This window comes from Typopeltis vanoorti, chromosome 21 (genome assembly GCF_054136105.1).
Source record: "Typopeltis vanoorti isolate ZY-2024b chromosome 21, IOZ_Tvanoo_1.0, whole genome shotgun sequence".
Taxonomy (NCBI): domain Eukaryota; kingdom Metazoa; phylum Arthropoda; class Arachnida; order Uropygi; family Thelyphonidae; genus Typopeltis; species Typopeltis vanoorti.
The window spans coordinates 32,174,117-32,189,942 of record NC_143569.1 but is presented as its reverse complement, the minus strand read 5'-3'; the positions used below and the strand labels follow the sequence as shown (position 1 = coordinate 32,189,942).

The 15,826-nt window shown below is 35.2% G+C and overlaps 1 protein-coding gene across 2 annotated transcripts in view; it reads right to left on the bottom strand.

The window, feature by feature from the left end:
* LOC150094717 (cell adhesion molecule Dscam1-like) overlaps nucleotides 1-15,826 on the bottom strand; it is a 101,634-nt gene that overhangs the window by 67,808 nt on the left and 18,000 nt on the right. For both annotated transcript variants that reach the window (XM_090410844.1, XM_090410843.1), the window contains exon 3: nucleotides 2,089-2,208. In XM_090410844.1, the coding sequence (XP_090266970.1) occupies nucleotides 2,089-2,208 (120 nt within the window). The remainder of the gene's footprint in view (nucleotides 1-2,088; nucleotides 2,209-15,826) is intronic.

Here is a 15,826-nt window from a genome sequence, read left to right as displayed (position 1 = left end):
GTGTAAACATCATACTCTACATGCTACTAAACTTGGTGGTCATTCGTCCATATAATCTATACATAGCTTGCAACAGATCGAATATTTTTCTGGTATATTTTATCCCTAGATGAAACTGGGAGGCAAATCAAATATCAGTTATCTGAACATCATTGTGACTGAAGTCGGCCCATCAGTATTGCTAATGTACATCGATAATAATATTATCGATGTACATTAGCACAAGAGGACAATGCTGCCATTCCAGAATATGCTCATAGTTTCAATCAATTTAAAGTTCATACATCCCTCTGATGGGTTAAATTCCTAACAGTTTGTATTATATTGTGTGTTATTATTTAACGTCTTGTAAACTGGGCAAGCATTTTGATAGACTTCAGCAAATTAGTCTCTCTAGTCCTAATAAAATGACAATGAGTGTATGATAACTATACGGCCGAGTAAATTATAAAGCCTTAGACAACAGAAATGAAGAATTAAAATACAAACAATAAAAGATAGTGATGACCTGGTATTCCTATAGAACACTGCATCGCTAATGTAGCAATGTTACGAAGTTGTCATAACATTCACGTAAACAGATTTGTGGTTCGAATTCCGTACAAGAAGCAAAGCCCTTTTAGAAGGACGTTTCAATCGAAGGTAAGTTTGCTCTGCTCCTACGGATGTGACAAAATTTTTCTTTCTGGAAACCCAACATTTTATTATTATTACGTACATCTCCATGAAGTCGAAAGACTCATCGCCGGAGGACACTATACACCATCCCCTACATAGTTCTTTTTTGTGTGTGTGTGTGTGTGTGTGTGTGTGTGTGTGTGTGTGTGTGTGTGTGTGTGTGTGTGTGTGTGTGTGTTCTCTGGACTATTTGCCTGTATGCGGGATGAAATACCCAAATTTCAGAGAGAGATATCCGTATTGGCTAATTCACCTTATCGAAAATGTTCGCATAACCATTCCTCTCTTAATGAAAATCCAATTCGGTGCTTTTCTAGTCGAAGAACATGCGTCGTCTTGTTTTCTGCAGGCTGAACTACAGAGGTGCTAATTTTATTCTGGCAACATAGATAATCCGTTGAAAGTTTTTTTTTTCACTAGGTTAGACTATCATAAATTTAGTTTAATCCTTTATCCCAGTGAGAGCGAACAAAGTTTGATAAAGGATTAAATTAAATTTATGATAGTCTAACCTAGTGGAAAAAAAAAAAAACTTTCAACATCTTTCTCTAAATACAGAGTAATTTAATAATAAAAAAAAAAAAGGTAGCAAACCTTTTGGCAACTCCTATAGGTAAAGATGACCTTGCTACTGCTTCTGCCTGGTATCTCCAACTCTGGGCCTGGCTCCCACTGAAGAGACTTCAATAAAGGTCGAAACTAGTCTGGGTAGTGGCCAATCCCTTAATGTATGACAGTATACATATCCACAAGGAGATGTGTTTTGCATTTTGGGAGATACTGGGATAGGAGTGTTGGTATCTTGCTCCACCTTTGCTACGAGTTGCCCGGTGTTGTACTACTTACCCAGGTAAGATAGTACAACACTATATTCAGTCCTGAAGATATTTTCAGGCGCAAACTTTGTTTGCTCTCACTGGGATAAAGGATTAAACTAAATTTATGATAGATAATCCGGGCGGAGTGTGAGCAAGCACTTTACAATGTATTCGATTCATACATCTGTTCCACTAGGAACGAAGTGGAACAGATACCAACCAACTCGATTTGATACATGTCTTAATCACTTCCTCTCTTTTATAAAAAATAAAATTAAACTCGCTTAATTAATAAAAGTAGTCACTTAGCTTTGCATTGGCAAAATTTAAAGTAAAATATGTTCAAAGATTTATATTTTTGAAAGTCTTTGACATTTATTAATAAATACTTATGTTATTAATAAACTTCCTATTAATATTACAAATTATAATATACGTGTGAATAACCACTTATTTTTAATTAAAATTTATTTTTATTTTTAATTATTTCAATAATCATTTCTCTTGTACTCCAAACAAAAAGGGACAATAAATATGAAACGAATACTTATCAGTTCATTACAAAGTCAGCATGAAACATTTTGTCACTTACCGTTTATCTTTCTCCACGTTAGCCTTGGTGTAGGATGACCTCTGACCTTACAGTCTAATGATATTCTTGTACCCAAGCCTACTGAAGTGTCTTGCGGTTCTTTGAGCCACTTGGGGGGCGCTAATGAGAGAAGGAAATGAGAATCATTTATATACACACACACAAAAATATATACACACACACAAAAAAAAAAAAAAAAGAAAGAAACTAATGAAGAAAAATTACAAGTATCACAGTTCAAAGCTCTTATAAATTATTGGATGTAATGATCCTCTGTTCAATAGGATGCCCTTTCAAATCTGCAGTTGGGTGACTTGTGGTCTTTCGATATCAATCTAGTAGGATTTAACAAGTTTTGATTGTAATTTTTGTGAAAGGTGATAAAACCAATCACAGATATGCGACCAGTGAAAATGTTGTGAGTTTTGATAATTAAAATTATTAATTATCTTAAGTGGTCTGTGAAAAGAATCATGGATTTTTTTATATTTTTTTAGAAGTACTCTCCAATAACGAAACTGTATTCTCTGGTAGGGAGGATCTGGAATCAGAGTGAATAAGTGATGCACGGAGCGACGAGAAACATCTACTTTGCTCCAGGCTCTTATGAATAGGACGGACGCATTCTAAAAAAAACTTAGATGATGTTTCCCCGAGACATGTTCTCTTATCTGATGAGCTTGCCTGATACTGAATTGTAAGAATAAGTATTTGGGAAGAATCCTATTTTTTGCGAGAAGGTACAAGATGAGGTTTGATAATGTCTTTCAGCCAGAGCAGTGTTTCTCAAATTTCAGATATCCGCGTACCCCCTCCTTAAATTTTCATTATTACCAAGTACCCCATAATTAAGTAAAAAATAAATTAATTAATTAAAAACGAATAAATTAATTAAAAATTAAATACCTATTTTATTTGAATATATATGTTCATGTAAACAAAAAATATTATTTATTTTTAATAGAACAAAATTTGGAATAGGTTCGTCTTCATTTCCCGTCCATGAAAAATCCACATTTCAAGTAATTCATATCATACTTACGAAGAGTTTCATCCTCTTCCTAGTTGGTTCTCTAGAGATGTCAGACGACACACTCTTATCAATTTCATTTGATCCAGATGCAATATCGAGTTTTCTTGTTGCTTACAGCTACTTGTATTTGCTATATTGCTCTCTTTTGGGGTTTTATAAATCCAATCTTTAACCAGTGATCCATACGTAAGAATTTGAAAGCTAAAAAAAATACCGTATTTACTCGAATATAACTCTAACTTTTTTCCCGAAATTAAAGCTAAAAATCGTGTTGCGAGATATGTGTGGGGATTTTCGGAAACTAAAGTTTTCAGAAAAAAACTGAAAATGGTGCGACTTACCAAGAAGCTCCTACTCGCTATCACTACTTTTGGCATCGAGAACAGTTTTTTGTGTGCATCGTCAAAGTGATCTACCCAAATAGCGTCATCTTCTTTCCCATTATTTCAAGCAAAAATTACCAATAATTTACAAGACTTGAGATACGTGGAGCAGCGAAGAACTGCTTATGATTGGTGCGGTATTAACAAAAGATCGCGCGAACCAAAGACAAATTAGCATTTCAACAGTTGAGTTGAAATGCTAATTCCCTTCAACCGAATTCCATAATATCTGAAACACATTCACTATATATTTCTTAGTTTTAACACGTTAACGACGGGGTGGTGTCAAGTTCCATATGTTCCACCGGTAACATATGGTTTTGCTTGGTCTATATAGCAGTTTCTGTTGGAGGAGAATGTGATTCATTACTTAGTGCCGTTTTTATCCCGGTTGTCTCTAATTGCACTTTTTGTTGAAAAATATAATGACTCCTTTAATTATGCATAGCCGAAAATTGCCACGTACCCCCGGGGGTACGCGTACCACACTTTGAGAAACATTGCATTAGAGAATGGTCTGGAATCATCATTAAACTAAATGAAAACAGATTTTTGAAATTTTGTTTGTCTACGCAGTGTAATCCATCAAATGAAAAAATGAGGAATCGGTTATATTATCATTAGAAAATAAAAATAGCAGTTTGGAGATTTTTATTATGATAAGTAGGGAATAACAGGTGAGGAAAATGACTGCTGAACTGGGAAAGAGAAAAAAAAAAAAAAAAAAAAAGCAAGAAAAAAAAATAAAACTGTGTGTTACTATTTGTTCGTATTCCAGACTACAGATAATTTTAACTTGGTTCAATAGCAGATTTTCTATTGAATGAACAATGCAATTTAGTAAAAACAGTAAAAGATCTTCTGCCTCATATAACAGAATATACTCATAGTAATGCGCGACTGACCGTGGAAGAATATAGCAAGCAAACATATGCTGAATGTGTATCAAACCAGTAGATATTAATTTAGAAGCCTACCTGTTGATCAGGCTAAACCATAGCGACACACTATTGTTACAAATCTAGCATGACAAAGAATAGTCCGTCGTTGTGGCGTGACTGTTATATAATATGACCTTCGCATCATTATGATTTCACCTGATGGACTATGTATGCACTCGACGAAAACTGAGGTTGCATTTTTTTAAAAATTAAATACGGTTTCATTATACACACACTTGAATATTTCTGTTTACAATTATAGTTTTATATTTCTTAATAAAATCTGAGAATCCAATTTTTTTCTTGCCCTAACAATGGTTCCTAACCGTATAGGGAATGGGTCGTCACTGCTAGCTGAGTGCAAGTTTTAGATTTGATTACGATAAGCTTTGCGTATGATCTTCTCTTCTTGATTCCCCCAGAATTATTGATAATCCTCTGGTTTTTTGTGATGTTGACATTTTAGAGCAGTAAAAAATTTGCTCTTGATGTCTGGAATGTTTTCGTGTAGCATTTCTAGGTTTTCTTTAATATTAATATAATTGTTATACGACTGCTAATCGAGTCTACTGTTTATTGGAAAGACTTCGGTTTGTACTCGTCTAGTACGTGAAGAACCTTCGTAAGGGCATTTTCATCCCAGGAACAAACTAACCAGTCAGAAGAAAAGAACTCAGTTAAATGAAGATAATACACTACTTCGACCATAATTCAAAATAACCAAAGATTGTTGTGTTATTGGTCATGTGATCTGTCGTGTGTGGAGCTAATACGCGCTACGAATGATTCGATTGCTATGATGCTTTCCAAGTTACTCTGGTATTTTACCTCATAATTAAAATATCTTTATTTTATTCCACAAATATTTGATGTAATGCTGGAATGAAAGGTAACCACCCCTAATTTGTCATTGTTGGTCATTTTATGAAAGGTTTGCATGTGGCAGTGTGTCTCTATCAATTTTATTAAAATTAAAAACTTACACAGAACCTTGTGTTAATTTACTACAATCAATTGTCCATAGTGGCCTTTTAGTCGAATTTTAGCAATAACACGTTATTGCTTAGTTTATCAGAAATGGGGAATTACCGGATTAGAATATTCAGTCTTTATACTAATGAAATGATTTTACAAGAATTAAAACGGCGTTTAACCTATTCAAGAAAAAATCATGTTTTAGACACCAGTGCCCACCCTTATGATAAAGTCAAGTCTCTAAATGAGCTGTATTCTCATTATCCATACAGATGTACAACAAATTCGGCAACATAGATGTATAAAACATTAACGATCTGCAATGCCAGGCAAGATTTTACAAACTATAATAATTCTAACACACACACACAAAAAAAGTTTAGAAATCTGCTTAGAAGTGTGTTTATAGAACTTCCCTGTAGCAGTGAAATTTCTTTTCAATTATCATACGACATGAGAAAGTTTGAGAATGGTCTTAAATATACTTCAGTATGGGTGACCAATTCTTGATTTCAAAATATCCATATATGTTGGGTATATTCATATATGAGGACATGGCTTTGAGAACTATTTTAATACATGGATGGGACTGCAATTTTCTAGAACATTGACTTTCTTTTCTGCATGCTGACTCACGATTTTTAATTTTTAATGCAATACAACTACCGTTCTAACTACATGTGGCAATTATGTCAAGAGTGAACCGGATATGTTATGCAATATTTTAAAGAAATCCTTGCTGTTGAAAAACAATCCTGCGAATAAATATACGCTTCTAAGATCATCCTGTGCATTTGCACTTGCTTCCTGTATGCAACGTTCGATTTCTCGCTAAATGTTGCAGAAGTATCACAAAATACTAAGTATTTCGTGTTAGTTCTGATACAGTCGATGAAAAGTCTCTTCATTTTTTAATTTAGGTGAAATTAATTAGTCTAATTAGTAAAGTTTCGGTAACACGTACTTAAATTTTATTGTAGATGTAGATAACATCAGTAATGGAATATCTATTAAGGAATAATGCATATGTTTGTCCTTTTGTATAACGGCAGAGTTGGAGGGGGGGATTCAAACATTATGATCTTGAGTGGTTATGTATTTCTGGTTAGTGTTGCGAACACACTATTTGAAGATTTAAAGATCCTGAAGGAAGAAATTGGTCTTCAAGTTATGCGAGTATAAATGACCTCTTTCGATGGAGCCTTCACAAGATTGTTTAGACAGTAATGAGGAGTGGGGGGGGGGGGGGGGAGGACTATGGTACACGAACTTCTCAGAACATCACCATAATATGTAATTACATGTCTTGAAAAAGGAGAATCATTTCGCTTAGTTGAGTATCATAACATACAGATTACTAATAAGGCAGAATTTTTATGAGATATCACTTATTGCTTAAATAAAGGGTAAAGATAACTAGATGTGCGATCTGTAGCGATGTCTAAGATAAACGTGATTAAATTAGGAAGAATCGAATCTATTGTTTAACCATATAGACAGTTTTTCACAAAATAATAGAGGTATGTGCAAATATTTAGTGAAAATAAATTAAGATACAGCAGTAATAAAGTGTGTGTGTTGAACAAATTCAATACGAGCTCCATGTATAGCTCGGTATATATCCAATATGCAACTGGGCTCTTATCAATGTGCCCTCCAACATTTCAGCAATTAATACAGCTACAATATATTTGTTGGTTCATCTTTTAACTCTTGTTGTGGAGTAATTTTTAATGTTAACGCGTTATAAGTTACGTAATCTATACGAAAGACAGAATATATAGGGTAACTTATGTAAAAATGAGGGAGGTATGATGTGGTGCCTCCTTCTAGTGAAAAATTAGGACATCCCCTCAGACTTGACTATGGAAAAGTAAAATTGTGACATATTCAACAAAAAGTACCGGTGTGTTCACTGCAAAGAAATATACAATAAGCAGGATCAAGATATTTAGTGGATAAAACTGCAAAATCGACAGCTTTTGTTTGCATATCCTGAAATGTATAGTTTAGCGTCGTCTGAAAGTCTAAATCTGTTGGGAAAATTGACTTCTTTTTCCATCCTGTCGTCCATAATCGCAGCGAATTCAAAATAAGTTATTATTATATTAAAGCACCAGTGGTTAATACAACCATTGAGAATACTTAACTAATTAGGATAAAACGATGAGTCTTCAGACTCCATCGAGACACCGTTATAATAATAAATCTCTTTTTCCCTTTTAACTTATATTATACGTTAGTGGCATTGTTTAAGCTCACTATGTCCCAGTTTCGAAAATGTCCATCAAAAACTATAATTATAACAGGAATATAGTAATTTAATGTAGCTATTAACTGCCATATTCAAGTGAAATAGGTATGGTGTTTTGACATATACTAATCCTAATTGGCTAGCATAGAGCTAATCATACTCTTACGTAATACCAGAAAATATAATAAGTAAATTGCAGGTCTCAATTCCTGTCATGGGTGTCACTGTTTTAGAAATGCATCAACTTATTCAAGAAAAATATTATATAACAACGATGCATGTTGTAAAACGAAACAAATGCCAAAAAAAAAAAAAGGTTGTTTATTTGCACGTGACTAAATTCCGATTTTTGTTAAAACGATTCCTTTTCTTGAAAAAATAATCAATTATGTGCGCTGAAATATAATGTTCGTTGTCATCTATACAACACAGTTGGCAATCAGGCATTTCCGACAACAAGCGAATCTTGTTTAAAAGCTTCACGCGCATTGCATTCCACATTACCATGGTAACCAACTGGCTAGCAAGCAGAATTAATAAAGAACTTATTAGTTCATTGAGCGAAGTTATTATCGATTGCTTTTGGGCAACGACGCTGTCACTGACTCTCATTATTATGGACTGATTTTTAGTGCGAGTGTAAAATATGAATTTCAACCTTTTTATGGAAAAGGGACAAGAGAAGGTAAAGCAAAATTTCAAGTGTTACTTTCCACTTATTTGTTGTTTCAAAGTGTAGAAATCCTAGCAATCAAGTATATATAAATTCTAGTTCTAGCAATTTCCTTTATGGACAATCAAAAATACTTTCAACATATCACCATATCCATTTCATTATATACATAGTATATTACTAAAACTAAAAAGTATTCAATAATTACTAAAGAATAGAACTGAAATTCTTCAATTAACTAATATATAAGAAGATAAATTAAGGAATATTACAGATCCAATCATATTTTATAGCTAAATATAGGAATGCCTATAAAACCTTTTTGAAATTTACAAGAGAGCTTATTGAAAGTATAACCATTCATTGGTTGGATGTATAGTATTCAACCAAGTAAAGTAACCTCAGACGAACTGGGGATTACAGATGTTATTCTCGGTATGATATCAAAAAGTAAACAATTCATTGATTGTATAAAATATATAATGCTATAAATTGTTTTTTAAAAAAATCGATATTATTTTCGTTTTTTTAGTAAAAAATAATATAAAATTAAAAACACCAGTAAAAATTATGCTAGTTACTATTATAAGATTTAAAGAAATAAGTGAGCTGTTTGGAAGAGTTGATGCAACGATAAACATGATGGGATAGGGTTTGAAAATAATAATAATAAAAATAGTGCGCTTATTCCACAGATTTTTGGATGTAAGTTAAATGACAAGAGATCTTTACTGCATGAAAACTAACAGGAATCGAAACATTAAGTGAAATTAATTTCAAAACATAATGCACATGATATCCAGTCTCTGTGATTGAGATTATTGATTGACGATGACCACATTTCAATTATCTGCGATTGATTCGAAAGTACAGGTAACCCTCGTACAACGCGGTACTTATACAACGCGGTCTGCAAATTGTAGTAACCCTTTATCTTTTCATATATTTTTCAACGCGCGACTTAAAAATCAAATTTTATCTTCGTTAAATTTGGGTCTGCCCGTATCGCGCATGTAGCTATAAATAGCGAATTTATATTAGGGGAAATACCCTTTAGCACGCATGTACGTCAATTGTTTACCGTATAGTGCTTATTGTTGAAAATCGTCTTCGTTTTCGGCCACGAAAGCGCATTAAAAATCATAAGTGTGTTAATCTCAAGCTGAGCACTTTATTTTTTGGTGAGTTACATACAATATGGAATGGTTTTTTTTATGAAAAAAAATTTCTTTTTTTATAGTAATGGCCACTTAGAGCTCTTTTGCGATATACGCATTTGTTAATAGGGATAAACCCACCCACTGTAAACTGCCAAGGTAACAATCGAACAAGACTGAAGATGCATTCGGTTTCGATCAACACGAGACTCAACCTTCGCGAACTTCTTCATAAATGCTCCAATCTCTTCAATAGTGAATTAATTGATGGCGAAATAGATTTAAATTAGGAGGAACTGGTACAATTAACAGATAACGTCGAACTAAATGGCGGGGAAAGTTCTGCCGAAGATTCTGATTGTGATTAATCCGTTAAAGAATTCAGTTTAAAGAAATTAGCAGAAGGATGGGACTTGGCAAGAAAGTTAGGAAGTTATTTTACGGATAAGGATCTCTCATTGGAGCGCTCCGGAAAATTCACAAGACAATTGGATATTTGTTTAGGTCCATATTATGAACGTAATAAAAAATTGCAGCATAGTGGTAAGGAAGGTCTTATTACTGACTTCTTGATAACTAAACCAGCCGAAGTATGCAGTGAGAATTATACAAATGATGTCCAAAAGATATCCTTCCTTCCTGTGAAGGATATCCTCCACAGATGGAGGGAATACTTTGAGAGCCTTCTTAACCCAGGTGGCCCAGCAGTTGTGGACATCCAAGAGGTGCAGATCGGGGCAATGACTAGTCTCACAGCATAAGAGGTCCATTTAGTAATAAAATCGCTAAAATCGGGCAAGGCTGCTGGCGATGATGAAATTCGGCCCGAAATGCTAAAAGCCTTAAATCGAGACGGTATTCTCTGGCTGACTCGAGTGTGTCAGGCTGCTTGGATATCTGGGCGAGCACCAAAGCAATGGCAGACAGGCATAATAATACCAGTCTTTCAGAAGGGAGACCAGAAGGATTGCAGTAACTATCGTGGCATCTCTCTCTGCTCAGCCTGCTTGGGAAAGTGTATGCTAAGTGCTTGGAAAGACAGTGCAGGAGCATAGTTGAATCAAAGTTCCAGGAAGAACAATGTGGCTTTCGTCCTGGTAGAAGCACAACTGACCAAATCTTCACTTTAAGGCAAGTCTTTGAGAAATCTTGGGAATATGCCAAGAATGTCTACACATGTTTTGTGGACTTGGAGAAGGCATATGACCGGGTTCCTCGGGATAAGCTTTGGTAAGTAGTACAGGAGTATGGAGTGGATGGTCCATCAAGTCCCTGTATGAATGCCCAGAGTTTTGTGCCAGGGTAAACAGCACAAAGTCTGAACCTTTCACAGTCTCCGGTGGCCTCCGTCAAGGGTGTGTTCTGTCACCCCTCCTTTTCATAATATTTATGGACTGGATTGATAGGCACAGCCGAGGCATTGAGTGTGTCAAAATTGGAAAATGGACGCCTGCTTTTTGCAAGATGACCTAGTTCTGCTTAGCTCTTCCGCAGATGACCTCCAGCGGACCCTGGATAGGTTTGTAGCTGTTTCTGCAGACGCCGGAATGAAGATCAGTGTGGCCAAAACTGAAACATTTGTGGTCTCAAGACAACCATCCCAGTGCACTCTAAATGTAAGCGGAGTCCCAATGAAGCAGGTGGAGAAGTTTAAATACCTTGGGTCCATATTCACGAATGATGGAAAATGGGACGTAGAGCTAGATACTCGAATTGGCTTAGCAAGCTCAATATTGCGAGAGCTTGACCGTTCGGTATTATTGAAGCGGGAGTTAAGCCAGAAGGCAAAGCTGGCTGTCTTCAATACAGTCTATGTCCCCATCCTCACGAAAGAATGCGGACACGAATCCAAGCGGCTGAAATGAGGTTCCTTCGAAGGGTTTGCGGGGCTGACAAAACTCGACAGTCAGAAGCTCTGCAATTCGGGAAACCCTCAATACTCAACCGCTGCTTCTCCGTGTTTAGAGATCACAGTTACGTTGGTACAGGCACCTGGTCAGAATGCCACAAGAGAGGCTCCCTCAGCAGGCCCTCTTTGCCAAGCCAAGGACTCTCTGGATAGATTATATCCAAAACCTTGAGTGGACACGTTTGGGAATCCCACCAGAACACTTGAGCTTGGTGGAAGAGGATCGTGACCATTGGAAGTTCCTCTTGCAGCTGTTCCCCCCACAACCCAATTAGGACGAGTGGGCCTTGAAGATGTATGTATGTATGTATGTCCAAAAGATATCAAGTGATGACGACGTCCGACCACTCGTAAATAAAGAACATCTACGAAATGTTAGTTTTGAAGAGAGTGACGACGATTAAAATATACACTTTATTTTATTTTGCCTAAAACATTTATGTATTATATGCAATGGCGTTTACGTACAATTTATAATTTTATACTATGTATTTGTTTCATAGTTTATATTTTCTTAACTTACATGAATTACCTGAATTAAATAAAAATATATTTTTGGTGGATATGTCATTGTTTATATAATATTTTAAAAAAACGATTTCTGAACCTAATCCTACTTTTTCTATGTGATCTGAGTCTCGCATAACGCGATTTATATAACGCAGCATTTTTGTGGAACCTAACATCCGCGTTATACGAGGGTTACCTGTATTACTCTATTTTTTGAACACTCGCATCCTCACTTCCCGCATAGTTGAAAATCTGTAGACAGACTGTCTGCAAGTGAAACCTTATCAATTTCCCTAAGGAATAAAAGCAACTTAAAGAAGAAATTCAACGTACTGTTATATGAAAAAAGAGAAGCAGTACGAACAGTTACATCACAAAAAAGTCATATTTAATCTTGATTCACAGACCTTGACGCATGAATATGGAAAAGTTTTAATTTTGTCTTAATCTCCTGAAACATTTCAAAGTGAATATAGAAAAAAAAAATGTGGAAAAAGGACGGGGGGGGATTATGAAACAGAGTGAGTAGGCCTAATCTGCATTCAAATAGCGGCTATATTGCTACGAGCAAAACTGCCAGCCAGAAATAATTCAAAAAATAGAATTGGCATCTTTCAAGAAATTACGTTGCAACAGAAACATAGTAATTATAAAAGCGGATAAAGAGAAGCCCATAGTATGGATACTGAAAAACATACTCCTTAAAAAAAAAAAAAAAAGACTAACTTACATAGTTCTGAGAATGTGCGGATCTTTGAGATACATAAAACACACATTCTTCCAGTTTCAAAAAAAAAAAAAAAAAGTTTGAACAAAAGAAAGGTTCTTGTTATGCACTTATCTTTATTTCCACTTCTAGCCAATTTCTTTACGGAATCTTTCGAAAAGAAAGCCCTCCGGAAAAGTATCATCAAAAACCCAGAATATTGTATGATATGTAGAAGATATATTCATCTGGTTAAGAATGAACAACTAGAAATTAGTCTTCTTGAGAGGGGGGAAAAATTCTTTACGCATGTAGGCTACTAACACTGGACGATAACTTCATGCGACCACCATCCTTCGCAAAAGTTACGAATAGTTAAACTGCTAAGAGTCAGAAATTTCTACCAGCATAGAGAAAAGAAATCAATAACTTAAATAACCGATCTTAAAATGAATACAAGTCGATCAACAGGATTTCAAAACTTTTCTACAGGCCATGACAAATAAGCAAGATAGAACGATGCGGTAACTTTTGCCACGGACAAATTTTCTAAAATACAACGACACAACTTAAAAGTAGATTTCAACCCTCTGTGCACAAAATCTTAAAGGTACTAACGTACCTTTGGCCGGCTAAGGATTTTTGTCTGTTTTTTTTTTAATTAATTTTGTAATTTTTTTTGTTCATTTTTATCTGGTCCAGAAACCTTGCTCTAGAGACCAAACACGAAACTTTTTTCTCCCATTCATCTCCCACATAAATATGGAACAAATAATAATGGAACGCTTCCGAGAGATGGACATGTCAGAACATGTTAGTGACGTGGAAAAGAAGAAAAACACAAAAATCCAGATTAGCCTATTATACAACAGTGAAAGCCATCCTTCACTTTGGCAGAAAATGGAAATGACGTAGACAGACAATAACTGATTTGTCAGAAAATTCAAGGAAACTTCAGAAATGCTATATGTACTCACCTGAAAAACTTAAAACTATAAAACTGAGTTTATAGTTTCAAAACCGATCTTATAAATTGAATTTATACTTTTTTTTTAATAAAAAAACTGACTCTATAAAGTGAGTTTACAATGGTGAGTTATTTCAATTATCTTTAGTATAAAAACTATTACTTGTATACGCGATGGATTGTCTCGCCCGAATGCATTACTACCATTCTTTTGAGCTTCCTACATCTTTCTATCCAATTTCTTCATTCATGAAATGAGAGTTTATTATCTGTTTGTGTTAGAGGTATTTAAACGCAATCCTATTTTTATGAGCAATGGTGTGCGTCTCCCGTGTTATGCAGAGAAGAAGTCCCGCTTGCTTGCGACATTGCTGCAACTCCCAATAATACATGCAGCAACATCTCGCGCGCACACACACAAAACATCTCCAGATTAATCCGATCATGTGATTTTCTCCTCACTTCCCGATTTTGGCTAGCTGCCAAAAACATATACTGGGGCGTGACCATGCTGCTATACTGACGCTAGCACCGGTGTAACTGGGGTTTGTCGAACATTTTACAGACGGGAAATAAGTCGTTATGCAATTAAATTCTAGCGCTTTGTAACTTCTACTTCATTAGCTCACAGGACGGGGCGTTGTAACCATTGCTGAGTTCAAGATTAGTGTCGCCATTTATAGCGTTATACGACCGACAGGCTTAAGCTACAGGGGAAGGGGGGGGGGGAATCAAGAATTGAGATCATGCCATCTTTATTTGAATTCTCGCTAATTACAGGGTCAAGTGAGGTTGAAAAAAGATACGTTAGCCAATTTTAATTTCTTAAAAAAAAAAAAAAAATACTGTAGAGAAAAGATGTCGATTAAAAAATAAATTTGGGACTTTTATTATAGTTAGGTTTTTTTTTCTTTTCCACATAGGAGTTCGTTCTTAATCTCAAAGATGTAGACTGATATGTTAAGAAACAAAATTACGATTCTTATGCTATCACAATATATTTCAATAACTGGAAACAGTCCATTCCGAAAAATAAAAGGGGGGAGGGTGATAAAAGTCAGCCAAACTGTTATCTCCTCGGTTTTCTTAAAAATAATTCGAAAATAACAAAGATCAACAGTCAACTTATTCACCACTGGAGACCAACCACTTAAACATTGGCAGTGATCTCGATTTCACTGCTCTCAATCCTCCTGCATTTGTAAATGAATCGCCAGTTCTCTTTCGTTGCTCATTACATATCATGAAGTACAGTTTCCTTCATATTTCAACAACTAGCCCCCAAATACCCAAGGATTCTGTACTTTAATCTATGGTCTTTCTTCTACACTTCACCTCAGACATTGAACTGAAATCTTATGAAAAAATTTGATGATGACAGCACTCTCCATCCTTCATTTGACAAACTTTGTTCTATTGAAACATTCTGAGTTTCGTGCTCTTCCATAATCAGAGCTTTGAAGGCTGATTTCCTTTATCATTCTCCAGTGAGAATTACGGGAAAACCTTGTCAACTTCAGTGCCAAAACACAATCCTGTCTTATTTGATGCAAGGAAAACTCCATGTTACTTCTTTTACCTTTGCCAATACCTAGATCTCTTGACAAGATCAAAATTTTCTTGGGCTGATCCATATTTTGAGGCTCTCCTGACACCACAAACGCATCACATTCATAGCCTCTTAACTCCCCAAAATATTTGGTGTCCTTTTCTCCCAAGAGAAGCAAGGCTACTTCTGACGTGTACCACTGCAGCCCTATAAAAATAGCAGATAAGTCCATCTTTAAGATCGTAATTCAAAAGTCTTCCTAAAAATGCTGATGTTCAAATGAGGGCAGTCCCTTTAATAGATGATACCCCTCACAGACTCACTCAGTTACTTTCCCCATAGGCATTCTATTTCTGAATTAGGCCTTTCCTATAAGAGGTTTGTTGGTTGCTGTTACTTGCTTAACTAAATTCCATTATTTAACATTATTCCTCCTATTACTACTATAACAAGCCAAAAGAAAATGAATTAAGAGTCAATGTTCAGATAACAGGAGTCATGGAAACATTTTTTAAAATTTCGGACTCGTTTTCAAGAGTATTTTTGCTAGTGATACAAATGGAAAATGGTTTGAAACCAATTTTGATATAAGCAAAAAAAAAAGTTGACAATACAGCAAACACACAGCCAATGAATCGCACTAAAATTCTTTTTTTTTCTTTTTTTTTTTTTTTAATTGTT